The following is a 26,924-nucleotide window of genomic DNA, read 5'->3' on the forward strand; positions in this document are numbered from 1 at the left end:
GGGTCTGGGCCAGCTTTTTAGAGACCTTCCCTGGAGCTGTCCTAGGACAGGACTCTGGGAACTACAGGGCATTTCCCCTAAGGGGAAAGGGAGCCTGCTGAGCGTGGTCATCCTAGAGCCCCTGAACAGAAGTTTCCTGTTGAAGAAAGGAGACCCAGCATCCTCCACTAGTGGCTGAGAGAGCTGGGCTCATTGCATTGGGGGCCTAAGCAAGCTTGTGAACTCAGGTCTGCAGGGCTAGATGCACTATGGCGTATTCAGCCATAAAACCCTGCGTGCACCAGGAGCTAGTGGGAGTTTGACATAACGCCTCCCTCTCTTCCTGGCGTTCTGTGGTTCTCCCTTCCCTCTCTGTAGCCACAGGCAGCAGCGGGAAACCCTGCTGGAACTGACATTTCCTGCCTCACAGACCATGGCAGGATTCAGTTTGTCTGAATGATGGAACAAGCAATCTGGCAGGGCCCTGTTGAAAGCCAGCCTTGAGTGGCAGGCAGCGCCACTCAGTGGCCACTCTGCAAATGACAACAGTGCATCCACTTGTAGCTGCGTGTGCCCCATCATACTGGAGAGACGAGGTAGTTGAGCTAATGTGGCTTTTACTAGACCAACTCCTGTTGGGGAGGGACAAGCTTTTGAGCTTGAAGAGCAAAGGCACATCTCTCTCAGCAGCAGATCTCAGAGGAGTAGCAGGTGTGGTGCCAATAAAAGATATTACCTCCCCCCCTTGTTACTCTAACAGCATGTGCCCAACAGATCTTGGTGTAACAGCTCAGGAAGTAGAGATGGAAAAGATCCATTAGGTCATTCGGCCCCTCTGTCCCAGGCCAATGCAGGATTTCTGCCCCAAGCCAGTGCTCCCAAGGCAAAGGAGATTGCTGCTAAAGGCAGAGAGGAGATCTTATGCAGTCCGCAGCCTTTCTGCCGAGCCCACCCTCAGAGAGCTCAGCTGATGGCATTTATACCGGTGGTTTATAATGAACATCCCAGTCCATTAGGCAGCTGGACTGAAAGCCAAGCCCTGTGTCCTGTTCCATGGGTTCCTGGCTCTAGATTGGGTTCCGGGGAGGAGGGGGGTAACCTAGGTTCTTTTACTCAGGTGCACTAACCCCGTCCCGTCCTCACTCCGTGGAGTGGCAGCATGTGCCCGTAACTCCTCACACCACTGCCCAGGCAACAGGTTGAAATAAGGAAAAGAGCTGGGGTCAGTGCCAGCAAATGCTGACCTGCAGTCCCTGCTGAGCCTGTGTTCCCTTGACCTCTGCCAACTCTCCTCTGTCCTGACCTGCACTGCCCCTTCTGTTCCAGTTGTGGGCCCACACGCTGTGTGGCCAGTGCAGCTTGATCGACCCCTGCGGCGTGCCAGCTACTCTAATGCTGGTCCCCGCAAAGCTCTGCTCATGTCCCACAGCTCAGACCTGCAGCCTCCCTCTCTACATTCTTGGGACTCCGCGGATGCCCCTCCCGTCTCACTTGCAATCCCCCTTTTATCCAAGGCCTCTCCCCTCCAAGCAGAGACCACTGGTAGCTTCTAGGTTGTGGACAAACCTCCTTTCGAGACTAGGCTGAGGACAGCAAACTCATTTCACCTAAGCTGTGAGCCCTGGGCTCTGGAGGAGACAGCCACCACCAGTGCTGCAGCAGAGTGTAAGGTTAGAAGGAGCCTTTGCTGTGTCTTACTGGCCTTTGCAAAGCATTTCCATCTGTGTGGGCCTCTTTGCTATGCAGCATACTGGCCTGTTAGTGCTTAGTGCCAGGGTGTAAGACCCCATGAGATGGCAGCCAGGGCTTGGAGAGGGAAAAGCTTTGGGAATCTCCAGGCCGTAAGTGCCCATCCCACCCAGAGCAGAGGGGATCTCTAGCGGCTTCTGGGGCCTCCAACTGGTAAGATCAGATCTGCTGGGCTTAACCACCAGCAAAGCCTGGCCAGGTGGGCAGAGGGGTGAGGTGCTGGCAGGGATCAGGTCACATCCCTGCACTCGGGGTCCGAAGAGAAGTGCTTTCAGTGAATGAACTGGGTGGGGTGAGGCATGTATGGGCCCAGCTGGCTGTGTGACAGCCCCTGAGACTCTGCATTAGGATTCCCTCTGGCTGCCCTCCTCATACCTGCAACTGGATTGCTCTGCTGTGTTGCATTGTGATGACTTGGGTCTGGGCTTGTCATAGGAAGAGCCCTCTGACCTGTCCCAGCCGGGAACCAGGTCTGTCCCACCAGAGGAAAAAGGGGGATTTATGGGAGGCCCTCTGCAGCTGGGGAGAGAGGAAGACGCAAGCAGGAGAGCAGTCTGTCAGAATTGCTGGGTGGTGGGTCTCTGGGGAGCAGTACAAACCCCACTCCCAGCCTAAAGGGCACTGAGTTCCAGCAGCCCCGAAGGCAGACACATTTCAGCTCGGGGCAGAAGGACTGAAACCTCAGAGCAACCCCCTGTAGCCCCATTGGGCTGGAGAGCTAGTGCTCCAAATTCAGAGCCCTGGGACGTTAGAGGCTCACCCCTGTGGTGATTAGGAAGGGTGAGGGAGGGCCTGTGCTGCTGGGGAGAGTTGCCTGCAGGCTCTGCTGCCTGCACTGGACTGGCCTGGCTGCGGCGCTGTTCTCTGGACTGTGCTGGATCTGGAGCAGGAAAGCACCCCCAGGGTACTGGAGGCAGGGTACAGGCAGGGCTGGGAAATGTCTCTTCCTTAGGGGGGCAGCTGAGCTCTGAGGCCAGGGTGATGAGCAAAGACCTGCCTTGTGCCTCTGCTGGGGTCTAGGGGAGCTCTCTTAGCTCGGCGGGAATCCTCCTGCATTGTTCAGCTGTGTGCAAGCTGGCAGGCTGTGCCCAGCTGCCTCAGGCATAGCGATAGGAAACACTTAGCCTCGGGGCGGATGGGCACCACTGAGATGGCTGAGACCTTCAGCTTTCTCCCTGGTCTGCCAATTGTGCTCCTCCACTAGGGAGTGAGAGCAGAGAGCCCTGCAGGTCTGTCCTACTCCCCCAGGGGGCAGCGTGACAGGTGGGATTTACCTGCCCACACAGAATGTGACCTGCAGCCCCCCGCCCTGTGTCTCACACAAGTCTCTCAGTGCAGCAGGGCAGGGCTGGCCAGCGCTGTGCATGCTGGGGAGCAGGGAACTGGCATGAGGCTGTGTGACTCTCACCGTCAGGGAGGCTGTTTGGCCAGCTCTCAGCCCCGTGCTAGGGGGACTCTGTACAGAGCCCGGGAAGGGCCAGGTGCCCCAGCTCAGCCTCGCCCCAGGCCTGGTGCTGCTGTGCGATGCTCATGCTGCTATGGGGAGGAGACTTGTTCAGCTGGCTGGGTCCTGTCCAAGCCACTGGGGAGCAGTGACAGTCCCTGGCTGCTGGGAGCTCCCAGCTCTGGCTCCCAGTTCCAGGTTGTGTCCTCAGCCTCTTTCTCGGTTCTCTTCCCCACCAGGTGATAACTGCGAGGTCGACACTCGCTCAGGGCGTTGCCTACCCGGCATATGCAGGAACGGAGGCACCTGCACCAACTCTGCGGACAGCGGTTTCCAATGCCAGTGCCCCTCCGGGGGCTTTGAGAAGCCCTACTGTGAAGTCTCCACACGCTCCTTCCCACCCAAGTCGTTTGTCATGTTCCGGGGGCTGCGCCAGAGGTTCCACCTCACCCTCTCCCTCTCGTGAGTCCTGCTCTTCCCTCTGCCTGGGCCTGCTGCCCTTCGAGGGGGGTGGTGTGTGCGCCCAGGGCTCTGCCAAAGCACATGGGGAACCCCAAGCCAAGGACTTTCTAGATCAGGGCCCTGCTGAAGCACCTGGAGGGACAATTGATCTGAAGGCTCCTGTGAAGTGCCTAGTGCCCGCCAGCTATGGGCATGCCCCAGGGGCCGCCTGTCCTGTGAATTGCTAAAGTGCCCAAAGCCCTCCCCTCTGAAACGCCTTGCTCCTGCCCAGCCCATGGGCCTGGGAAACATTCCATTGCGATCTATCAGACCTTCCCTCCCAGGAAAAGCTCTTTTCACATTGCTGTCAGTGGCCCCCGGCTCTCGGCTCCTCTTTGGAGCCCCGCTGGTTGAGCTGCACGGGGCCTTGGTGGGTTTCCTCTCAATGCTCTTGCTCAAATAGTTTGATGGAGTAACAGATGTGCCAGGTGTTGCTGTGACTTCCCATTCTGCTCGAGGGGCATTTCCCCCTGGGATACCTTCTACCACCCTCTATCCTCTGGAGGGTGCCGCAGGGAATCGATGCTGTGCTTATACCTCCTCCTCGGAGCTGTGTCCTGGTGTGAGTACAGAGCCCTTCTAGCAGGGAGTTTGTCCACCACTGGGAATCAGTGGCCAGCATGTGCTTGGGTGCTGCTGTCAACATCTTCCTGCAACCGCGTGTGTGATGACAACCCTGACCGCTCTGGGCTAAATGCACAATGCTGGGGGTAAATACATCCTGGAAAGCATTGTCGCAGGGGTCCCTGGCTGGTTCCCATGGAAAGGGGTAAAATAGCTGGATCACCTTATCCCCTGTGAGTCTCTAAGGGGCTTTCCTGTGAGTGCACCTGTGCTCTGCTGTCTGTGTTAGGTTCACCACTCTGGAGCGCAGTGGCCTCTTGCTCTACAATGGCCGCCTGAACGAGAAGCACGACTTTCTGGCCGTGGAAATCATTGATGGGCAGGTCCAGCTGAAATACTCCACAGGTGTGTGCACCCACATCCCATGGCCCTTGGGCGATAGCAGCAACTTGCATGAGAGCCTCTCCTCATGCAGATGTGAGCATGGAACAGCGGAGGTGTGCACCTAGGGTTGCGGATACGAGAGAGGGAGTGCACACCTGCGTGTGTGGCAACCATCGGAGATGGCAGGAAGGTGTTTGTGCGCAGAGGAGTCTGTGCGTGCATAGGATTGTGTGTGTGCAGGAGCATACGCTGGTGCAAGGAGTGTGAATGCATGCATAGGAGGGCACGTGTGTCATTGCCATTGAAGGTGGTGGAGGGCGGATGTATCTGTGCAGAAGTGATTTGGGGCTAACTTCCACTTACATTCCAAGTCGAAGGTCCTTTCAGATTTCAGGAAAGCCCATTTTTGCTGCACTGCTCTCCGGGTAAAGGGCTTGGCTCTGGGAAGAGGAAACTGTGCCCTGGTTTAAAATGGATGGCCAAACTAAACAATGGCCCCTACAAGCCCTGATTTCTGAGCCAGGGTTTAAAGCCAACTCAGTCTCCTGCCTGTTGACACCCCCAACCACATTGCCTTTTGAGGGGCCCGTCAGGCACAATAAAATATTGCACAGACGATCCAAGCTCAGCAAAACCAGCCAGCTGCAAATCCACTAATGTCCACTTCCCAAAGGAAACAGCTCTCTCCTGTGTGGATGTGATCATCTCTGGACGGGATCTCCGCTGCCGACTGGCTGCTCTCCCAGCAGCGCCTTCCTGGGGGATCATTGTCTGTCCTCCCAGACAGATCATTGTCTGTCCTGTCCTCCCCTGATGTTGTTCATCTGCTCACTAACGCTCTCTCTAAATGGCTGAGCCCTCAGCTCTCTGGCTTAGCTGCCTGAGAGTGCAGAGCGAGCCAATCCCTTTCTTATTTCGGTGCTGGGCCGGCCTCTTTCCTCTCAAATTAGCTGGCAGGCACTTCCTTTCTCTCTGAAAAGTAGCAGAAAGCTGACCAATAGTGTCGCTGCCTCCCAGAGACCTGTCTGTGCATCAGCTTTTTTCAGGAGGGCAGCTCAATGGGAATAATCCCAACAGTGGGCAAGTCAGGAAGAAGATTAATAAGAAGGTAGGTTTCTTTGCTAGGATGCCTGCCAGAGAAATACCACAGCAGACACTGTCTTATTTCATGGGGATCAAAGAACAACACTAATCACTGTGACCAGGGAGGCAGTGGCCCATCCTGTTATGCTCTGATAGAGGCCGAGTGACCTTTGTGTCTCTGAGCTGCCTTCTAGGAGGGGGCACTGCAAACGTTCAGCCAACAACTTGGAAGCTGTAACTTCTTCTGCTGAAATATTGGAGAAGGTTCAGAGAACAGCCATGAGAATGGTTAAAGGGTGGACAGCATGATTCTTGAGAACCGAGGAGATCACGCTATTTAGCTAACCAAAAAAGAAGTTAAGAGTTGACCTGATCACAATCTAAAAATACCTACAAGGAGAACAGAAGCCAGACACTGGAGGGGCTGGAAGCTGAAGCTAGACCAGTTCAAACTAGAATTAAGGCACAGATTTACCTATGTGGACGATTAATTACTAAGACCGGGGTGGACAAAATTTGGCCCTTGGAGCATCATGGAGGAATGCAGCCCTTGACCACTAAATTCTCGGAGTGTGCTCACCTCTGTACTAAGGGTTCAGGTGGGTTCCCCATGGCTGGGATTATTTAAATCAAGATGGGTTGGTTTTTTGAGAGGTTTGCTCAAGTTTAGCCACAGCTATTGGAAGTGAAGTAGGAATTAGTTCAGGGAAGTCCTGCGGCCTGTGTTCTGCAGGAGATTAGAATAGATGACCACAGTGGTCCCTTCTGGCCTTAAAATCATGACTCTCTGTTGTTTGGACAGGTGTGGGTGGGTGTGTGCACTTATGTGTCAGTGTGTGACTCCATCAGAGTGTATACGTGGGAATGACATGGTGTGCAGGGGACCATTTGCAGGGAATGTGTGTGGCCCTGTGGATGAGCTCATGCCCTCGTCACTGAACTGCTCCCTTGTGCATGCCAACATCCATCTGTTTTACAGCGTGTAACAGTGCTGTGCTTTGCAGGTGAGTCGAGCACCCTGGTGACCCCATACCTGCCGGGGGGTGTGAGTGATGGGCAGTGGCATACAGTGCAGCTTCGCTACTACAATAAGGTACGTGCCACCTTTTGTTTTCTCTCCCTGGGATTATCCTCTTTGTCCCACTGGTGGCAAATCTGGAATTGGTGAGCTGCAAACACTGATGGAGCTTCCTCAGTCATGTTTTGGGAGGGCTGAGGGACTGGGGGTGTCCAGAACAGGAGGACCTTAATTTATGAGGGAGGTCCCTGATGGTCCTGTCTTCCAAGCCCTGACTCAGCATTCTGAAATAGACACCAGTCTTTCTGGGTCTGATTCCCTTAGCCAGGGGACACATCTTCTCTCCCTCTTTGGTCTCATCACCAATGGCAGCGGGGTCTAATTTTTCTATCTTTGTGGAAGGGATGCAGGCTCACAGGCCACCCAGAGAGAGCTGCAGATCTGAGGCAGACATTAGTTATCCTGCTGACAGGGGGATCCTGGGTAAAGTCTGAAGAGTAAATTCCATGCTGTGCCTGAAGCACATCTAGCTCCCTTGTAGGTGTCTGTGTCTGACTCATTGGGTTGCTGCTCACTGCTCTGCCTTGCCATATGGAGTCCCTATCCCATTCGCTCTCCTTCCCCAAGCTGGGGTAGGTCTTGTATTATATGCAGGATGAGAAATGGGATGTCCCAGTTAACCTACAAGAGTCATTCATCCACTTAGCAAAAGTGATTGGTTGGTACTGGGAGTGACATCGTCAATACTGATGGTCCCTGATTGGGTGGGCTGGGTCACACTTATGGAGGGCATACATCCATGAGGGAGAGTCTCTCATGCCTTGAGGACCACCTGTCAGCAGCTCACGGAGAATGGGGTACAAAAAATCCTTCCTTGTGATTGGCTGAACTGTTGTGCTCATGCTCAGTTCTGCGTCCCCACAAGGCACTGTGCATGGTGCGTCCCTTTGTGCTGAAGGAGTTGGCACTGGAGGAAGCCCCCTACTAACTCCTTGTCTTTTTGTTTCAGCCCAAGATTGGTTCCCTGGGGGTGGTGCAGGGGCCTTCCAAGGACAAGGTGGCCATCCTGATGGTGGATGACTGTGACGCGTCCGTAGCGCTGCAGTTCGGCCGTGAGATTGGGAACTACTCCTGCGCTGCACAGGGCACGCAGTCCAGCTCCAAGAAGTGAGTGTCCCGAGGGCCTGCTGCTCACTGCAAGGGGATGCGGGACTCAAGGTCAGGAATAATCTGACTAAAAGGGAGCTCTGAACTCCCCTTGGCCTGGCAGGAAGGAGCCTATACTGCTCCCACTATCAGCGTATACTCCACTTGACCTGGGAGAGCTGGGGGGCCGTGGAGCCAGAGGCTCCCCCCACAGCCCTTCTCTCTGGTTTGTCCCACGTCCTGCATGCCTGGCTGGCAGGACAATGTAAAAGCTCTAAGTTACTGTTGGCCTCCTAGTGTCATGTTACAGCATTAATGAAGGGGCCACGGCATCTGAGTATGGAGCGCCCCTGGCCGTGGGCACCAAGAACGGGGCTTCCGTATCCCCAGCCAGTTATATGCACCTGCTGCTGCACTGAGGGGGACTGAGCAGTGCAGGGCTGTCTGGACCTCTGCAGCAAATGCCCCTGACAGGCTTTCTCTTCTCGTAGGTCCCTGGACCTCACAGGGCCCTTGCTTCTCGGCGGGGTCCCCAATCTGCCTGAAAACTTTCCAGTGGCCCACCGGGACTTTGTGGGGTGCATGAGAGACCTGTACATTGACAGCAAACGGATCGACCTGGCTACCTACATCGCCAACAACGGGACCTCTGCAGGTAACGCATGTATGGCTCCTCTGCTCCCTGCCAAGGCCCATAGGGCTGCACATCCTCTCTGCTGTCTCCCCAACATGGAGCTGCTTGCTAATGACAGCCCAGGGCACAGACTCCTCTGACCACAGCCTGGGCTGCCTGGCCTCTACTAACAGCAGCTCCAGCTTCCTCACAAGAACCCGACTCTTTCCAGGAAAGAGAGAGAGAAAGAAGGAAAAAACATTAGGGCTCTGTCTACACTGGCCTCCTATTATGGAATAGGCATGCAAATGTAGCACTTTGGAAGAGGCAAATCCGCGGGGGATTTAAATATCCCCCGCGGCATTTGCATTTTCATGGCCGCCGCTTTTTTCCGGCTTGGAGATAAGCCGGAGAAAAGCGTCCAGACTGGCGCGATCCTCCGGAATAAAGCCCTATTGCAAGTAGGAATAAGAGATCCTCTGGAATAGGGCTTTATTCCGGAGGATCGCGCCAGTCTGGACGCTTTTCTCCGGCTTATCTCCAAGCCGGAAAAAAGCAGCGGCCATGAAAATGCAAATGCCGCGGGGGATATTTAAATCCCCCGCGGATTTGCCTCTTCCAAAGTGCTACATTTGCATGCCTATTCCGTAATAGGGGCCAATGTAGACGTAGCCTAGGTGTCCTGAACCCCTTGAGAGTAGAAGTTCAGTGCACGCCAGCTGTCTAATGTTCTTGCCACTGCACAAGGACCAGGACAGACAGAGCTTACTTCATATCCCATCGGCTAGTCCAGACCTGGGCCAGATTCCAGCCAGCATCCCAGTGATGAATGATTCCGTATCTCACAAATAGCCCCCGTTCTAGCCTTAAATAGCGCTTTGCCATGCTGCACCATTTGGGAGCTTCACACCTGGGAGCACATCTGGGGAATGCAGAGCCAGCCTGGGTCCTGGGTGAGTCCCTGGCAAATGTAATAAGGGGGCCTGGTTACCGGACACAGAGCATGGTGGCTATATACAGACAGGGTGTAGAGATCTCAGCTGCGGCTTCCACCTTGGAATGCTTTCTCCCCATCTCAGTGTTCAGGGTGCTGGGAAGTGAAGGCCAGGGCTGAGCCATTGCAAATAACACCTCCCTCCTCTCCCTCCCTTGGGCACGTGTCTGCAACCTCCCCAGGATGCCACGCCAAGCACACCTTCTGCGATTCCAACCCCTGCAAGAACGGAGGCACCTGCTCGGTGGGCTGGGGAACCTTTTCCTGCGAGTGCCCCGTGGGCTTCGGGGGGAAGGACTGCAGACTTGGTGAGTGAGCCCTGCAGAGAGGCAGGCTGGGGGGGCACTGGTGAAGTGGTTCCACAGAGATCCCCTGAATTCTGTTGGAAGGGAGAACCGCTGGGGCTGAAGGCCCTGCGTGGTCTCATCCGTGCATCAGCAGGATTCACCCGACGGGCCCCCGCAGTGTGTGATGTCACCAGCAGCAGCGGATATAGGGCAGGGCGAGTGGGGCGGCTGCCCCGGACCCCGCGCTTCAATAGGCCCTGCACCAGTGCCAGAGGCGCACTGGCCCATCCGCTGAAGGGCTGGCTGGCAGCTGCTGGAGGAGCGGGGGCGGGGGAGGGGGAATGTGGCGGGGCGCCGCAGCCCCACACTTTTGAAATTCCCCGGCGCTGGCCAGTACGGGCCATGTGGGGCCAAGGGAGCGTGTGCGTGGCATGCTGAAACGCCGCGCAACAGCTGAGAGGGGAGATGCCTGGGCGTGGTGTGGCACCATGGCCCGGGACTTTAAAACCGTGTGGTCCAGCATTGCACCGCACAGTTCGGCACGTGGCCTGGAGCCTGGGCTGGGGCCGCGACCGCCCTGCACACTGGAAGGCAGAAGGTGGATGGCAGAGGAAGGGGCTTGTGCTGAGGGAAGGGGGGGGGGCAGGTCAGGAGAAGAAAGTGGAGGAGAGACAAATGCCAGGGGGCCAAGTGGAGACAATGAGGAAAAGGGCAGGAAGGGAGGTATTAGTGGGAGGGGGGACAGGATGATGCTGGGAGAGGAGAGGGTAAGGGCATTGGGAGCTAAAGGGGGGAGGGGGAGGTGCTGGGAGAAGGCTTGAAAGAAGGGGTGGGCGTGAGGAAGGCGGGGATGGAGCAAGTCATGTGAGAGGTCACAGGGGCATGAGGGGTACGGGGGGCAGAGAGTGGTAAGGGGGTGGGCATCAGGGAAAAAGAGGGCAAAGGGCGCAGGGGCAGTGAGGGATGGGGGAGGCACCAGGAGGGTGCAGGGGTAAGGGAAGGTGCAGGTGTCAGGGGATTCTGGGGATGAAGCAGAAGGGCAGACACCTGCAAGGGAGGGACCAGCACCAAAGGGGAGAGGCAGGGCAGGTGTGTAGAGGGAAGTGTTAGGAGAGGGGATGAGGAGGGGGTAGCTCACATGATCAGTGTGGGGCTACTGGAGGAGTGGGCACAGGGGGGGACCCCTTTTTCTGTTTTTTCTCCAAAGGGGGGGCCCCGCGATATTGTGCTGCCCTGGGCTCCGCAAAACTCTCATCCGCCCCTGGTCACCAGCACTCTTGCTTCATTTCCCAGAAGGGAAGTGGCCAGTTGCCCTGGCTACGGGTGCAGTAGAGATTGGAACAAAGAAAGAAAGAAAGAGCACCGCTTAAAGGCCGGGGTCTCCCATGGATGGCAGTGTGTGGAAGTCCCTGCCCCTCGCTGGAAAGAGGTGCAGCCGGGCTCTGGCCAGCTCAGACCCTGCAAAGACTGAGCCGTCTTGCCTCCCTTGCTGAATGAAGTGTGAGCCGGATTTAGGCTCCCCACATCGCTCCAACCTTCCCCAGGCCTCATGCTCCTGCTTTCCCTTCCAGCCATGCACCATGCTCACTATTTCCATGGCAACAGCCTCCTTTCCTGGGACTTCAAGAACGAGGTGAAGATCTCCATGCCGTGGCATGTGGGGCTGGCGTTCCGGACGCGCCAGCTGAATGGGGCGCTGCTTCAGGCTCACGCTGGCCAATACACCACCATCCTCTGCCAGGTACTGTCACCGCAGCCACACAGGCAGCGTGGCCAGCAGGGCTCCGAGGCTGTGCCCCAGGCTCTGCGAGGAATATCTGTTCACTGAATGCAGAGGGAGCCTGCCACTTGGTAGATCTGGGGGCCAGGAGCGGCTACTGCAGCTTGGGTGTGTCAGGGGCTGGTTCCTGGGACTTACTCTCCAGTCTAATGCAGCGCCAGGGCTGACGTGCTGTGCGTCACCACAGATTCCTGGCTGGTGCAGGGATGGAGAGACTTTCAGGCTGCGCTGGGGACCTTTCCCCCTGTACAGAGCACACCTGAGGGGACATGGGGAGGAAGGGGAGTAACCTGAGCTGGCATGGGCCTTGCTCACCATTTCTAGAGCTGGTTCCCTGTCTCCTCAGCTGGACTCGGGCATGCTGTCCTTCGTGGTGAGCAGAGGCTCTGGGCACACCACCAAGCTCCTCCTGGACCAGATGCACCTGAGTGATGGGAAGTGGCACGACCTGCAGCTGGAGCTGCGGGATGTTCGCAGCGGGCGCGACCCGCGCTATATCATCACCGTCAGCCTGGACTTCGGGATCTACCAGGTCAGTAGCCTCACGCCCCAGCCAGCGGGATCGCTTGGGAAGGGCCGGGGTCCTGGCTGTGGCGTGCGTAACCTCTCATCTGTCTGTCAGTCAACGCGTTGCTGATGTGCCCCTCACTGGCCTCGGGGGTAGATGGGCATGCTCAGCCCCACGGACCTGACTAGATCTCTGCACAGGGTTTGTGTGGAGCAGGGAGGATGGAGACCTGCACACCCAGGCTGGGGGCCTGGGAATGGCCTGGTGAAGCTCCTGTTCTTGGCCTCTTTTGCAGGACACAGTGGTTGTTGGAAATGAGCTGCATGGGCTGAAGGTGAAGCATCTTCACATTGGGGGGATCCCAGGGTCTGGCGAGGTGCAGAGTGGCCTGCAGGGCTGCATACAGGTGAGTCCTCAGGTCCAGCAGCCCCCCACACTGGGCAGGGTTCAGAGAGAGGAAATCAGAGTCCCCAGGCCTAATTGCTGAGGCTGCTCCTAGAGCCTATTCCAGATGAGCACAGAAATCCAGTCCAGGGCTCTCCGTTCCCAGGGGCTGCAGCTAAAGTATTCAAAGTTTGCAGATGATAGTAAACTGCTCAAGGTAGTTAAGACCAAAGCAGACTGTGAAGAACTTCAAAAAGATCTCACAAAACTAAGGGTATGTCTAAACTACATCCCTCTGTCGACAGAGGGATGTAAATTAGGCTAATCAAAAGTGCAAATGAAGTTTAAATTTAAATATCCCATGCTTCATTTGCATAATCACATCCCTGTGGTCTTTTGAAAAAGGGCATTTCAAAAGTGAAACCATCATCTAGACTTGGGTCTTTCGGGGGAAAAAAACCCCTTTTTCAAAAGATCCTGTAAAATGAGGAGTACGGGATCTTTTGAAAAAGGGTGTGTTTTTTTTAAGAACCGCATCTAGACGGTGATTTCACTTTTGAAATACCCTTTTTTGAAAGACCACTGTGATACAATTATGCAAATGAAGTGTGGGATATTTAAATTCCTTCTTCATTTGTGCTTTCGATTTGCCTAATTTATATCCCTCTTTTGACAGAGGGATGTAGTTTAGACATACCATAAGTGATTGGGTAACAAAATGGCAAATGAAATTTAATGTGGATAAATATAAAGTAATGCACATTGGAAAAAAATAACCCCAATTATACATACAATATGACGGGGGCTAATTTAGCTACAACTAATCAGGAAAAAGATCTTGGAGTCATTGTGGATAGTTCTCGGAAGACGTCCATGCAGTGTGCAGCAGCAGTCAAAAAAGCAAACAGGATGTTAGGAATCATTAAAAAGGGGGTAGAGAATAAGACGGAGAATATCTTATTGCCCTTATATAAATCCATGGTACGCCCACATCTGGAATACTGCATACAGATGTGATTGCCTCATCTCAAAAAATATATACTGACATTAGAAAAGGTTCCGAGAAGAGCAACTAAAATGTTTAGGGGTTTGGAATGGGTCCCATATTAGGAGAGATTAAAGAGACTAGGACTTTTCAGCTTGGAAAAGAGGAGACTGAGCAGGGATATGATAGAGGTCTATAAAATCATGAGTGGTGTGGAGAAAGTGAATAAGGAAAAGTTATTTACTTGTTCTCATAATATAAGAACTAGGGGCCACCAAATGAAATTAATGGGCAACAGGTTTAAAACAAATAAAAGGAAGTTCTTCTTCACACAGCGCATAGTCAATCTGTGGAACGCCTTGCCTGAGGAGGCTGTAAAGGCTAGGACTATAACAGGGTTTAAAAGAGAACTAGATAAATTCATGGAGGTTAAGTCCATTAATGGCTATTAGCCAGGATGGGTAAGGAATGGTGTCCCTAGCCTCTGTTTGTCAGAAGATGGAGATGGATGGCAGGAGAGAGATCACTAGATCGTTACCTGTTCTGTTCACTCCCTCGGGGGCACCTGGCATTGGTCACTGTTGGCAGACAGGCTACTGGGCTGGATGGACCTTTGGTCTCACCCAGTACAGCCATTCTTATGTTCTTATATTCTTACGTTAACATGCTTCAGCCCTGAGGGCTCTGAAGGAATAGAAGGAGACTTCTGGGTGGAGCCACAGGATGTGAGCAGGAAGGAAGGGGAATTGATGGGAGCAGCTTAGCAACGTTTGCTGGGTGACTGGGAGTGCAGTTCTAGAGCAGCCCTTCTTAGATCTGCAGAAGTCAGCGTTGCTGATCAGGATGGAGACAGGATCCCTGCCTTAGAGCTGAGCTGGGTCACCCAGGCCGGGCTCCTATCACTGAAGCCCTGAGCCTTGTTCCTGAATGAGCCTGGCTTCACCATGTATTTTTGGCTTGGCTTGCAGGGGGTGCGCCTAGGGGACACGCCCTCTGGGATGGCATTGCCCAAGCCCAACAGAGCTTTGAACGTGGAAGCAGGATGCAGCGTGCCCAACCCCTGTGAGTCCAGCCCTTGCCCGGCCAACAGCATCTGCAGGGATGAGTGGCAGAGCTACTCCTGCGTGTGCCAGCCAGGTAGGGGCCATCCAACAGAGCGGCAGGCAGCTCCGGCTTCCTTTCACTCCCTGTCCCCCTTTTCTCATCTCTCTCCATTCTGTTTCTTCTCCCTTTGCCTGGCTTGTGTCCTCTCTCTCCTTCTGCCAACACTCCCGGGGGCTTCCCTCCTCCCCCCGCAATGCTCCCTTGGGCCAGCCCACTATGAGCAATGGGCCACTTGGTAGCTTTCTGGGAGGCTAAAACCCAGTCGCAGCCCGAGACTGGAACTCCCCTCAGAAAGCAGCAGGCAGGAGTCTGGGTTTGGCTCACTAGGGAGCGTAAGGCCTTGTGATCCACCTGAATAGACTCTCTTCCTCTCTTGCCTCTACCCCAGCCCAGCTGCATTTTCCCAGTGGTTCCTTCGGTAGCCACGACGTCTCACTCCCTTTGGTAAAGGTCTGTGTCTGCCCCCCCAGGGTACTACGGCGGGGACTGCGTGGACGCGTGCCACCTGAACCCCTGCAAGAATAAGTCGGCGTGTCGACGGAAGCCTGGCTCCCCCCTTGGCTACGTGTGTGAGTGCGGCGGAAACCACTTCGGGCAGTACTGCGAGCACAGGTGAGCCCCAGGGCGGCCCCTCCTCGGCCGGGCTCTCGTCAGCACCAGGCCCCTCGCAGGGATCCTGATGCTCAGAGGGTGTTAGCGCTGAAGTGAGGGGTTGGGATCAGCCACTGCTCGTTTCTGCCCCGCTCATGTCAGACTCCTCCCTTTGTGGCATTTCCAATGCCTGGGGAGGAAGCATCTGCGAAGGAGGATGGTGACCTCCGGTGGCGAATAAGCTGCAGCAGCAGATAGGCACTAGCTGGTGATTGGTCCTGTTCTGGGTGTTCCCTCCCCCGGCTGTCCTGGGAGGCAGAGCCCCCTTCTGGCCAGTCAGTGCAAGTGCAAGTCTGGTTGTGCTGGCTTTGGTTGCCCCTCCCTGTACCCCATTCTGCTCCTTCCTAGAGACCCCTTATTGCGTTTTCTCTCCTTATGCCTGAGGGAGGGTTGAATCCATCTCTCTTTGGTGCCCATCAGTGCTGTTCTGAACATTGTCCAATGGGGCTTCTCAAATGCAATGCAAGTCCTTCCCTCCACACCCTGCGGGTAAGCCTGCTAGGAATGTTACCATGTGGTCACTTGCACAATTAACCGATAATCCCAGGCTTATTGGTTAATTCTAATGGTTACATGCACCCCCCCCCCCCCCGTTTGCTGCCTCTGTTTGAACCCAGCTTTTAACCCCCGGCTTTCCATGCATGCTGGCTCCCATGGAGCCACCTGTCCCTCTCCCCGCCCCTGCGCAGCTGCCTGTGATAGAGAGGCAACAGCGTGGGGGAGCCAGGCAGGAGCTGGTAATGCAGGAAGCTGGCTTTCATTCTGGTTCCCTGAACGTACTAGCTCCCATGGAGCTAGCTCCCATGGAGCTGCCTCCCCTGCTCCTCCTCCCGGTGCTGCTGCCTATCTCAGGCAGCAGCACAGGGAGTAGGTGGGCGCCAGTACACAAGGTGAGCCAGCTTTTAAGCCGGCTTTCCATGCATGTCAGCTCCCATGGAACTGCCTGTCCCCCCCCCCCCTTGGTGCCCCCTTTCAAGTTGGCTCTCTGCCTCTTAAGCCAGTGCTCACTGGGAGCCAGTTTAAAAGCCAGCTCCCTGCGAGCACCGGCTCCCGCCTGCCTCCCTGCCCCCTGCATGTAAATGTGTAACCACTAAAAAAGCCTGCTGCCTGCTGGGGTCAAGCCCAGGAGATAAACTCTGCTCCCAGTCGCTCAGATTGTCAGTGCTGTGATCACTCACGAGGAGTGTCAGGGCAGGGTGGGGAGAGAGAAGGCTGCCAGGTGACTCTGGGTTTCCTTCCTCAGGATGGATCAGCAGTGTCCAAAGGGCTGGTGGGGGAACCCGACCTGTGGGCCCTGTAACTGCGACGTGAATAAGGGCTTCGATGCCGACTGTAATAAAACCAACGGGCAGTGCCACTGTAAGGTGAGGAGTAGCACACCCCTCAGGCACTCAAGCCCTGGCCCTCATGCCATCCCTACGCTATCCTGCACTGGCCACACCCCTCGCACACACCCAGCCTGTCAGCACCATCCGTAGTCCCTGTCCCAGGTCCTGCCAGACTCCATTGCTGGCCAGCTGGAGCAAAGTGTGAATTTCCTGAGCCCCCCTTGCTCCCTGTGGAAACCTGTGGGTGATGGATGAGGGAAGCGACAGGCAGGTGGGAGGTGGGACGTAGTATTCACAGAACTGGGGAGGCCTGTGTGGAAGTTGGGAGGAAGGTGGAAGAGTCTCTGCATGGGCTGCTTTGCACAGGCTGGTCCTGATCCCCAAGCTGGGGAAGTGCCCAGTTAGCGCATGTTAAGTTGAAATTTAGATACCTGTCTCCCTCCCCACTCATGCTGGCTGACTAGTGCTCTTCCCTTTCCCACGGTGCCCTTCCCTTGTCTTATGCACCCCTCACTCTTCCCTTGGACCAGGGGTGGGCAAAAGGGCCTCTGCCACCCACCAAGAGGGTTGATCAATTTTTGAAGTGTCCTCCTGTCTAAAATTATTGCCCACCCCTGCCCTGGACCCTTCCACCCTGCCCTGGACCCTTCCACCCTGCCCTGGACCCTTCCATCCTGCCCTGGACCCTTCCACCGTGCTGCTCTCCCCTCCCCTGATTGGTGTGTCTAACCGCCTGCAGGAGTTCCATTACCGCCCCAAGGGGAGTGACACCTGTCTGCCCTGTGACTGCTACCCCATTGGCTCCTCCTCCCGCTCATGTGACCAGGAAACAGGCCAGTGCCACTGCAGGCCCGGAGTGATTGGTCGTCAGTGCAACAGCTGTGACAGCCCTTTCGCAGAGGTGACCCCAAGTGGCTGCGTGGGTGAGTTTGAAGACCCACGAATGTTGCGCATTGGACAGCAGTGTGAAGCCAGAACGGCACTGCCCGACCCTGAGCTCAGGCACTAGAATCCCTGCACCCCGGGACATTCTCACTGCCCTTGATACGCTCCTGTGGGACACTGCGCTGGCACAGACCCCGCCCCTCTGCTCCCACCTAACCCCAGTTCCTTCCTTTTCATTCGCAGTGCTCTATGACGGCTGCCCTAAAACCCTGAGAGCTGGTGTCTGGTGGCCACAGACCAAGTTTGGGCTCCCAGCTGCAGTGCCTTGTCCCAAAGGCTCCTTAGGTAAGTGATCCCCCTTACTTACTGCGGAGGGACATGGCTGGAGCCCTTAAGGGAACATCCTGCCGTGTCCCTCAGCAAGACAGGACCCCCTTAGCCTACAGCAAGGTTCTCAACCCCCCTCGTGACCAGCTCCTGTGGCTAGCACTGCCCCAGGCAGTTAGGAGGAAGTGCTGGGCTGGTCAGATGGGAGCTGTGGAGTCCCGCATCTCTGGGCTGGGAGGTACAGAGAATTGAAGTGTGAGGGGAACGGCCACTGTCCTGAAACAGAGAGCGGGAGAAGTTGTGAGAACAGAGAACTGCACGGACCCTGTTCCAAGCGGAGCGGTGGGGTTGCAGCGTCACAGTGAGAGCCAAGCTACGGGACTCGAGCTGCTCTAGGGGTCTTCTCCACACAGAGAGGATTGCAGGGGCACTTCTGTGAGCAGCCGGGATGCAGGCCTGAAACATACAAACAGCAGGAGGGGCCAAAACGCCTGGGAACAGCCTCTACCCCCACCTATTGATGCACCCACTGCTGAGTGAGCAGATGCTTCTGGCACTGCATCCTGAGACACAGAGGAAGGTTCTCCACCCACAATCCCCCCTCCTCCTCCCTAGCTGCAGAGCAGGACAGCCCGGTCAGCTGTAACTGTCACAGAGGGGCAGAGGAAGAGCCCAGGCCAGGGAAATGACATTTAGCACCTTGAATAGCACCTGGAAGCAAATCTGAGGTTGCCCAGCTCTGTAGGCCCCTCTGCACAGCAGGCTGGCAGCCGCACGCCCCGCAGCTCCTCGAAGGCCTCCCCTGCTAGAGCGTGCAGTAGCGATCCAGCGGACGCTGACTTTGGACAGTGCCACATCAGAAAGGGAGAGCAGCAGCCTCCAGGCAGTGGGAGATGGGAATCCCTGGCTTCTGGGAATCCAGAGCGGTTCTGAGCCTGGGAACCACAGAGCCAAAAAGGAACCGTCCCCGCCCCCCTCCTCGGCGAGACCTTTCCCCAGAGATGGGCAGTCTTCTCCCACTGCAGGTTTCAGCTTCTAACCAAGTCGCTTCTCTTCCCCGTTCTCGCTCCCTCCTCATCAGGTTTGCGGGGTGCAGGTAAGGACCCAGTGCTGTCCCATTTCCCTCACTATGTGTTGCAAGGGCTGCTCTGTGTGGCTTACCATCCCCCTCTCCTGCCTGAGGCCCCATGCTTCCAGAGCTGCTGACTGTGTTACTAATGCTGCACCTCCCGTTGGCTCCCCTTGACTGCCGTTCCCATTCCCGGGCAAACTAACCTCAGAGATTAGACTGCAGCCAGACACTGCTCCCCCTTCCCTCCCACACCCTGCATCTTGCTGCCTTTATGCTGTCTCATTGGCTCTGGATGGCTGCAGGGCTGGGATCTCTTGAGTGTTGCTGTCCCTGGGAGATGCATGAGTGGGTCTTGGCCATGGGCTACAGAGGAGCTCCACATGTTTAGACTCTGAGGGGCAAGGACTAGCTGCTGGTTGGTTCACAGGGTGTGACGGGTGTCAAAGGCTAATGGGCACTTCCCTCCAGACCAGAGGAAAGGAGCTGCCCTCTCTCAGGGAAAGCAGGTGGAGGGCCAGTAGAGAGTCTGTGGGAAGAAGTGACAGCAGGAGGGCTGACCCAGGTGGAGGCTGTGTGTGGCCGAGGCAGAGGATCCTTTGCGGTACATGAAGAGCAGAAACCAATCGGCAGCTGTCAGAGAAGAGCTCCCTGTGCCTGGCAGGCTGGCTTATGCCCCGTAGGCCAGAGCAGCTGGGAAGCACTGAAACCCATGACACAGCTTCATCATGTTGCGTGTTCTAGGAGTAGAGTGGTCCCCAATCCTACCTCAGATGCCATGGTGGCAGTCCACCCTGCTAGGTGGGAAGGGCCGTTCTCGACTGAGCACGTCACAGCGGGAACCTTGATAAAGGAGGCCAATGACCAAGAATATTCTGCAGGATCCTACCTAAAATATGGCAACTGCACAAGCCCACAGGGATTGCTAAGGGATAGAGGCTCATTCTTCTGCTGAAGGGAGGGCAAGAAGCAGAGATGAGGGAGAACAGGCATCCCTTTGCTAGTGGCTTCTGCCACTGAACCCTTTCTCTCTGGCCGGGGTAGTTGGGTTGCTGCTGCTGTTGCCAATTTGGAGGAGAAGAAGCTTGTAGGACAGGGGGGACACTAAGGTCTGCAGGCCACATCCGACCTGCTGGACCCTTCAGTTTGGTCCCAAGCTCCCACCAGGGAGCAGGGCTGGGGACAGCCTTACCAGGAGCAGCCAACCCAACTCCCGGGCAGCGCAATGAGTGGGGAAAACTAGCCCCTGGCCTTTCTCTTTCTGCCCCACCCCAGCACCTTGACTGCACAGTCAGATTCTCTGGAAGTGGTCAGGGGGCGGGGAGCATGGGGTTAGATAGGAGGCAGGGGGTCCTGGAGGGCTGGTCAGGGGGCGAGGAGCAGGGGGTGGTATGAAGGAAGTCACAGGGGGTGCTGAAGAGGGTTTGGATGGGGGTGGGGATAGGCCACGCTTGGCTGTTTAGAGAGGCACAGCCTTCCCCGACTTTCCCTAGCTGGCCCTCCATACAATTTCCTTAGCGAATGTGGGAAAATCTTTGCCCAGCCTTGCAGTAGGGAAGATCGAGATGATGGTGATGAAGGCGTTGGGAGGCTGAACATGGGAGCTCCTTCAGGCCAGGAATTCCTGCGCTCTCATCCTGGCTTTCCCACCAACCTGTATGACCCCAGGCAAGTTGCTTCCCCTCTCCAAGCGTCAGTTTCCCCATCAGTAAAACAGAGAGAATGACACTGACCCCGCTGCGGGTGCAGGGCGAGTTAGTCACAGAGCACTTCGCCCCACCTGTGCTGCGCCTAGGTTTCCTGCTGGCGCTGCTCCCGTTCAGGACATTGCCGTGGGTACTGCTAGGGCAACCCATGGCCATCCTGCATGGCCTGCTTCATAGGACAGTGGGCTTGGTGGGGTGCGAGACTCACTGTAGAGTTGGTGATGCACTGGCTGCTGCTGATCATTGGGCAGCTGCTTTCGGGAGGGATGAGGTGGACTCTTCCGGGGGGTGGTTCATGAGGATATTGGATATGCAGGTGGCTTTTAAACCCATCTGATTGATAGCACATACTGTATTATTTATATTCCCAGAGGTGCCAGGCTTCAGCCAGGATCAGGGCCCTGCTGTGCTCGTCGCTGTCTGCACACACAGTGGGACATGAGTGTGGCCATGGCAGGAGCACCGGGAGGGAGCTCGCCTAGCGCTCTGTGTAAACCACTTCCACCAGGGGAGTAGCTCACAGGCCGGGAGCACGGCTCTCGGCTCTATAGCCTGGTTTACACTGGTGCTTTACAGCACTGAACTTTCTGCACTTGGGCGGGGGCGGGGGGAGTTCAGCCAGAGAGTTGCATTGCAGTCAAGTGGCCGTGTAGACATGGCCAGAGAAAGCAACTGGCATAACTATGCCGGCATAATTACACTGCTGTAGCTATACAGGTGCAACTCCCGTGTGGACCCTCATTCCAGAATGTGTGTGGCCGCCCGGGAGATACCAATCTGACTAAAGCAGGAAAGTCACAGCACTGTGCTTGTGCCAGTAACATTCCTCATGTCAGAACGCTGGAAGGAGACAAAAGGTGGGGGGGAGAGATGCTGCGTCCCAGCAGGGATTCCAGCAAATGCAGTCAACAGTCTGGGTGGACGTGTCAGTTGTGTCTTTAGTCAGCTGCAGAGCTGTATCTAAGGGGGATGCAGGGCCTGGGACATCTCTTCCCTTTACCCCAGGCCTGCCCTCATCCTGCTTCTTCCTGCTTCTGCTCCGCCCCCACCCTGTCCCCACTTCATCCCTCCCCCCAAGCCCTGCCCCTGCTCTGTCCCCACCTGCCTCTTCCCACCCACTCCACCCATTTCCCCAAGTGACATGACCTGGGGGACCACTGGGAGGGGGGCTTGGGGTGGGAAGCAGAACAACTCAGCCTCAGCCTACTCCACTGAGCTCCCCTGAGCCCAACTCCCGTCTGTGTCACTCGGGGGAAGAGAGTGGAGTGGACTGGGGCTGGGTCACACGGCTTCCTCACACCACAATTGAGCAGAATGATCCAGCTCGGAGATGGTGGGGTGGAGAAGGCTGCTGGGTCACTCCACTTCCCGGGGCTCCTGCCTCTGCTGCAGAGGGGTCTGATCCCCTGCTACTGGCCCCATGCTCCTCTGATAATCTCGCTGGGCCCTGGGGGGCCCTCCCAAAGCATGTGGCCCAGGGCAGCTGCCCCAAACTATCCTATGGCTTTGGTCAGCTGTGGGGGTCAGATGAGCGCTGGGGGAGGTACATACTTGTTTGTCAATATGCAAATGTGCATAGACTTGAGCCCCACTACCCCCATGAATTACTTACTTGTTATTTGCTGTTTGTTGTTCCCCTCTCTGGGTGTGTCTACACTGCAGCGGGAGCTCAAAATAAGCTACGCAATTTGAGCGACGCAAATTGCATAGCTTATTTCAAATCAGTTTCAAAATAGCTTATTTTGAAATTTGGCACCATCTACACAGCACTTATTTCGAAATAAATCACTATTCTGAAATGTCCCTGACTCCTCGTGGAACGAGGTTTGCAGGGATGTTGCAACAGCAAGCCCGTTGTATTTTGAAATAACTGGCTTGCTCAAAAGATGCAGAATAGCTATTTCAATTCTTCCGGTGTCCCGAAAGAGCTCTGAGTGTAGACGTAGCCTCTAAGAGGTTCAGTCGGTCAGTCACACCCTGTGACGCGAGTAACCAATCACAACCCCACACACAGGCAGCAGCTTCTAAACAACCCACCGTCTGAGAGCATTTTCCCAGCTGTTGGGTGAATTGGTACAGAAAGCGGGACAGCGCACAGACAGACTCGCTAAGCACGGCTCGCTGATGGAGGCCAGTTGGCTTCAGAATGGGCTCTGGCGTTATTGCCTGGCGCTGTTCTGAGTGATACCGCCTACGGCGCAGATTAGCTCTGGGAATGACACTGTTCTCACCAGCTGGGAAACTCTGTCCCACGGCTCTGAGTTCTGAATCTCCAATGCCCCCTTCTTTCAGGAGCAGCAATTCGCCACTGCGATGAAGAGAAAGGTTGGCTGGAGCCCGATCTCTTCAACTGCACGTCACCTGCCTTCAAGGAGCTCTCGACATTGGTAACTGCCCTCTTCGCTCCTTCCCTGGGCTGTAGCTTGTTGGAAGAGGGTAGCCCTGGCAAGCAACATTTTCTCAGTTTGGCTCTGCACTCACCCCGCACCCAACAGCAGAGCTCTTTGGAAAATCCAGTCCCAATGGTGGGTGCTGAGCACTTGCAAATTCAGCCTTAGAGGTGACCAGAACATGACCCTGCTTCCAGCAGGAGCCCCTTTCAATACTTGGATGCTCCAGCCCTGTTCTTCCTTGAAACCGGGATTTTATTTGAACTAGAGTTTGTTTCAATTTAATATGTCAGACTGTCACAGTCACCAACTGCCCCGACAAATCAGGGCATCTCTCCCCACCCAGCATTCAGAGAGAAAGCGTCTGTAATCCTAAGACAAAAAACAGGACTGTGTAGCAGTTTAAAGACTAACAAGATGGTTTAATAGGTGATGAGCTTTCATGGGCCAGACCCACTTCCTCAGATCAAATAGTGGAAGAAACTTGTCACAACCATATATACCCAAGGATACAATTTAAAAAAATGAACACATATGAAAAGGCCAAATCACATTGCAGAACAGAAGGGGTATAGAGGGGGGGAAGAGGAGGAGGTAAATGTCTGTGAGCTAATGATATTAGAGGTGATAATTGGGGAAGCTTTGGCAGGGGCGGATGAGAGCGCCGTGGGGCCCCAGGCAGCACAATTTCCCGGGCCCCTCCCCTTTGACACGGCACATGCGTGGGGTTTCTGCAAGCACGGGGCCCGGGGCAGCCGTCCCACTCGCCCTGCCCCAAATCCACTGCTGTGCTTCGGGAAGCACGGGACCAGCGGGGGACTCAAGCAGTTCCCCGCTGGCCCCATGCTCCATGTGGCCTTTCAAAGTAGCAGCGCCACCTGGAGCACAGGGTCTGGCCACAGGCTTTGAAACAACTCTGTGTGCTCCCCCCCCGCCCCGCCTTGCTGCCTCTTTTGGATAGAGGCCACTACCGGTAGTCATTCACATCCCTACCTGAAACCACATTGGCTATGTCTACACTGTGGAGGTTTTCTGGTTCACAGTTTGCGTATCTTTTTCCGACAGAACTCTGCAGTCTAGACATAGCCCTTGAAACCTGTGTGTGACGTTGACTAGCGTTCCAGTTGAGGGGGGATCTACAACTACCAGGCCCTCTTGCCCAGAGTTAAATGACGCGCACCTGCGATCAGGGGTTTCTTTTTTTTTCCATGGGGAGCAGGTTGCTGAGGCACAGTTTGCTGCCCTCTCGACCACCTGCCGTTGGCCTTGTGCCCGTGCCTAGAGAGAATCCTTCCATTGACAGGCTTGCACAAATGGCCAGCACAGTCCAGGGGCAATTGGAACCCCAAAGCCAGCAGCTGGGTCTGTAGCGCATCAGCCTTTCTCCCTGTTACCCCTGGGTTAAGCTGGGGAGGGAAGGGCAAGATTTTCACTCCACGTCGCATTGCTTCATCCCCTCTCCCTTCTGCCTGCTGGCAGCTGGAGGGCCTGGACAGGAACGAGACGGAGCTGAACACCATTGAGGCGAAGAAGCTGGCCCACCGGCTGCGCGCGGTGACGGACCAGATGGAGCGCTACTTCGGCAATGACGTTCACATCGCCTACCGCCTGCTGTCCCACCTGATGGAGTTCGAGAGCAGGCAGCGCGGCTTCGGCCTGACCGCCACCCAGGACGCCCACTTCAACGAGGTGAGCTGGGAGGAGCCCTCCTCCTCTCCTTCCCGCTGAGCAAGCCAGAGCTCATTGGCGCTGCCCCTCAACTAGCCCCAGCACAGCTGCCTTCCCGGCATCAGCCTCCCCAGCCCGGGCCTGAGCTGCACGGCTCATTATCTCAGGTGCAACCTGTCATGGCTTGTGAGCCCTCAGGGGTGGTGCCTGCCCCCTCTCATTGCTCCGCCCCTTCGTTACTCTGAGGAGCGAAGGGTTGTGCAGTCCATGGAGGCCAGGGGAGAGCCAAGGGGTGTGACCAAGCAAGGGCCAGTGTGGCTGGAGTAAGGAAACCCTTCCTATATGGCCAAAGGTTGCAGCCGGGGATTGTCTCCTGCTGGCGTGACACCCAGCTCTGAGAACGCCCTGCCCCCTCCCGCCCGACTCCCCTGTAGCAGGCAGGGAAGAGCATGGAGAGAGGAGGCTTAGAAGATTTCAAAGGAAGGGGTTTTACCTTCAAGACTCTCCCTCTGTCTGCAGAACCTGCTGAGGGCAGGCAGCTCTGTGCTGGCCCTGGAGAACCGGGAGCACTGGAACTTGCTGCTGCAGAGCGAACACGGCAGCGTGGGGCTGATGGAGCAGCTGAGAGAGTACACAGGCACGCTCGCCAGCAACATGAAACTCACCTACCTCAACCCCCTGGGCGTGGTGACCCCCAACATCAGTGAGTAGAGGTGAAGCTGGTCGGGAGACCCCCAGAACAGCCTGGAGTGCTGCAGGGCAGGGTGCTCTGTCCTCTGAGTCAGCAGGGGTGCTGTGCTGCTGGAGGGGATCTAAAACCTGCCCACTCCCACTTCGGATCACTAAGACTCTCGCTGCTCTTTGCGCGAGTTGTAGTGTCACCCCTTCAGTCCTGGCCAAACATGGTGGTAGCAATTGTAGCAGTTCCACCCCAGTTTATGCCCCCTGCAGTGTCAGCTACAGAAGTTATTCCTCACTGCCCTAAACTCTCTCCCAGGGGAGCCGCAGCCGGTCGTGGTTAGGGAGGGTGAGTCTGCCACAGGAAAGTTGCTACCCTCGAAGTTATTCCCGGTCTAACACAGAGCCCTGCACAGACCCAAAATTGGCGCGCACATCTGCAGAAATTATCCGAGGATCTCTGCACGCACATCCACAGACGTGGATACCTGCAGATGCAAAGCAGAAAGTCACAAGTTTGCACGGTTCTACATCCAAAATGAGCATCCGTATCCATATCCACAAAAATGAGCCATGTGCAGAGATAAAGCAGATACCCACGGAGGCGCAGGGCTCTGTCCGTGCCGAAAGGCTCCACTGACCACAACCTTCTGCAATCCCTCCTAAGTCCTAACACAGCAGAAGGGGCCATCGTACCCTGGGCAGCCTGCTATCGGGGTTCTGAGGTCTGGATGGCTGACTGGTTCCACCCTCCCCAAACTCACAGGTGGATCTGGGCTCTGCATCCCTAGACGTCTCTCTCACACGGAGCTGGGTCTCTCCTGTGGCCCCATGAGGGAGTGTACAGGGCAGGGCACATATCAAGGCCCACCTGGTGAGCACATTGCTCCTGAGAGTGAGTGCAGCTGGACTCCCTCCTCACCCCCACAGCGCTGATCCCTCCTTCTGCTCTGCAAGGACAAGTGAGACCAGGGCTCTGCCAGGGTCTGGGCTAAGCCCATTGTCTGCCACTCATGGCCTCAGGCACATTTGAATCGGTTCCTCCAGAGGTAGAAGCCGGCGTGAGCACCCTGCATGCTGAGCCCCTCCCATTGCTCTCCAGCCAGAGTACCAAGCCTGCGCCCTGCGCTGTGCCAGGCCCCTGATTCCTCTGCCTCCTCCCCACGCAGTGCTCAGCATTGACCGCCTGGAGAACCACACCCACGTCCGGCGGCGCTACCCCCGCTACCACAGCAGCCTTTTCCGGGGGCAGGCCATGTGGGACCCACACACCCATGTGGTGCTCCCGCTCTCGCTGCTTGCACCCCCCGTGGGGGAAGGTAAGTGAATGCCTGGCCTGAGCCCCAGGGAATGACGTGGGGTAGTGGCTGCCTGCCTCCCCTGCAGGCGTGTGGGCCTGCGTGCACGCCCTGCACTATAGTCAGTACCCTGCACCTCCGGCACAGGCGCTGCAGTCAGGCAGCTGGCGGAGGGATGTGCTGCCAGACACCCAGCCTGGGCTGTCTCCTGAGTCTGTCAGAGACTCCTCTGCTCCAGGGCCTGGGAGAACAACTGTGAGTCTCATCCCAAAGGGCCCTTTCCCAGGTCGAGAGAGACAAACCCCCAGGCTCGCCAACAGGGAGAGGGGGCAAAGGGGGCAGTAGCTCCAGGGCCCAGCAATTCAGAGGGGCCTGGGGCTCCTGGCCGCCACCACTGCTAC

At 56.2% G+C, this 26,924-nt stretch overlaps 1 protein-coding gene across 3 annotated transcripts in view; it reads left to right on the forward strand.

Moving 5' to 3' along the window:
* The window catches only part of CELSR3 (cadherin EGF LAG seven-pass G-type receptor 3), a 76,334-nt gene that overhangs the window by 29,790 nt on the left and 19,620 nt on the right, over positions 1–26,924 (forward strand). For all 3 annotated transcript variants that reach the window (XR_016350434.1, XR_016350435.1, XM_014577431.4), the window contains exons 3-20: positions 3,412–3,634; positions 4,527–4,642; positions 6,709–6,797; positions 7,732–7,889; positions 8,360–8,523; positions 9,658–9,783; positions 11,334–11,503; positions 11,889–12,074; positions 12,346–12,456; positions 14,388–14,556; positions 14,994–15,135; positions 16,418–16,538; positions 17,242–17,425; positions 17,631–17,732; positions 22,782–22,876; positions 24,359–24,568; positions 25,067–25,250; positions 26,395–26,544. Coding sequence is in view for 1 of the 3 variants with exons in the window: in XM_014577431.4 (XP_014432917.3) it covers positions 3,412–3,634; positions 4,527–4,642; positions 6,709–6,797; positions 7,732–7,889; positions 8,360–8,523; positions 9,658–9,783; positions 11,334–11,503; positions 11,889–12,074; positions 12,346–12,456; positions 14,388–14,556; positions 14,994–15,135; positions 16,418–16,538; positions 17,242–17,425; positions 17,631–17,732; positions 22,782–22,876; positions 24,359–24,568; positions 25,067–25,250; positions 26,395–26,544 (2,700 nt within the window). In the remaining 2 variants the exon portion in view is untranslated. The remainder of the gene's footprint in view (positions 1–3,411; positions 3,635–4,526; positions 4,643–6,708; positions 6,798–7,731; positions 7,890–8,359; positions 8,524–9,657; positions 9,784–11,333; positions 11,504–11,888; positions 12,075–12,345; positions 12,457–14,387; positions 14,557–14,993; positions 15,136–16,417; positions 16,539–17,241; positions 17,426–17,630; positions 17,733–22,781; positions 22,877–24,358; positions 24,569–25,066; positions 25,251–26,394; positions 26,545–26,924) is intronic.

This window comes from Pelodiscus sinensis, chromosome 11 (genome assembly GCF_052426305.1).
Source record: "Pelodiscus sinensis isolate ZL-2025 chromosome 11, ASM5242630v1, whole genome shotgun sequence".
Lineage (NCBI taxonomy): Eukaryota > Metazoa > Chordata > Testudines > Trionychidae > Pelodiscus > Pelodiscus sinensis.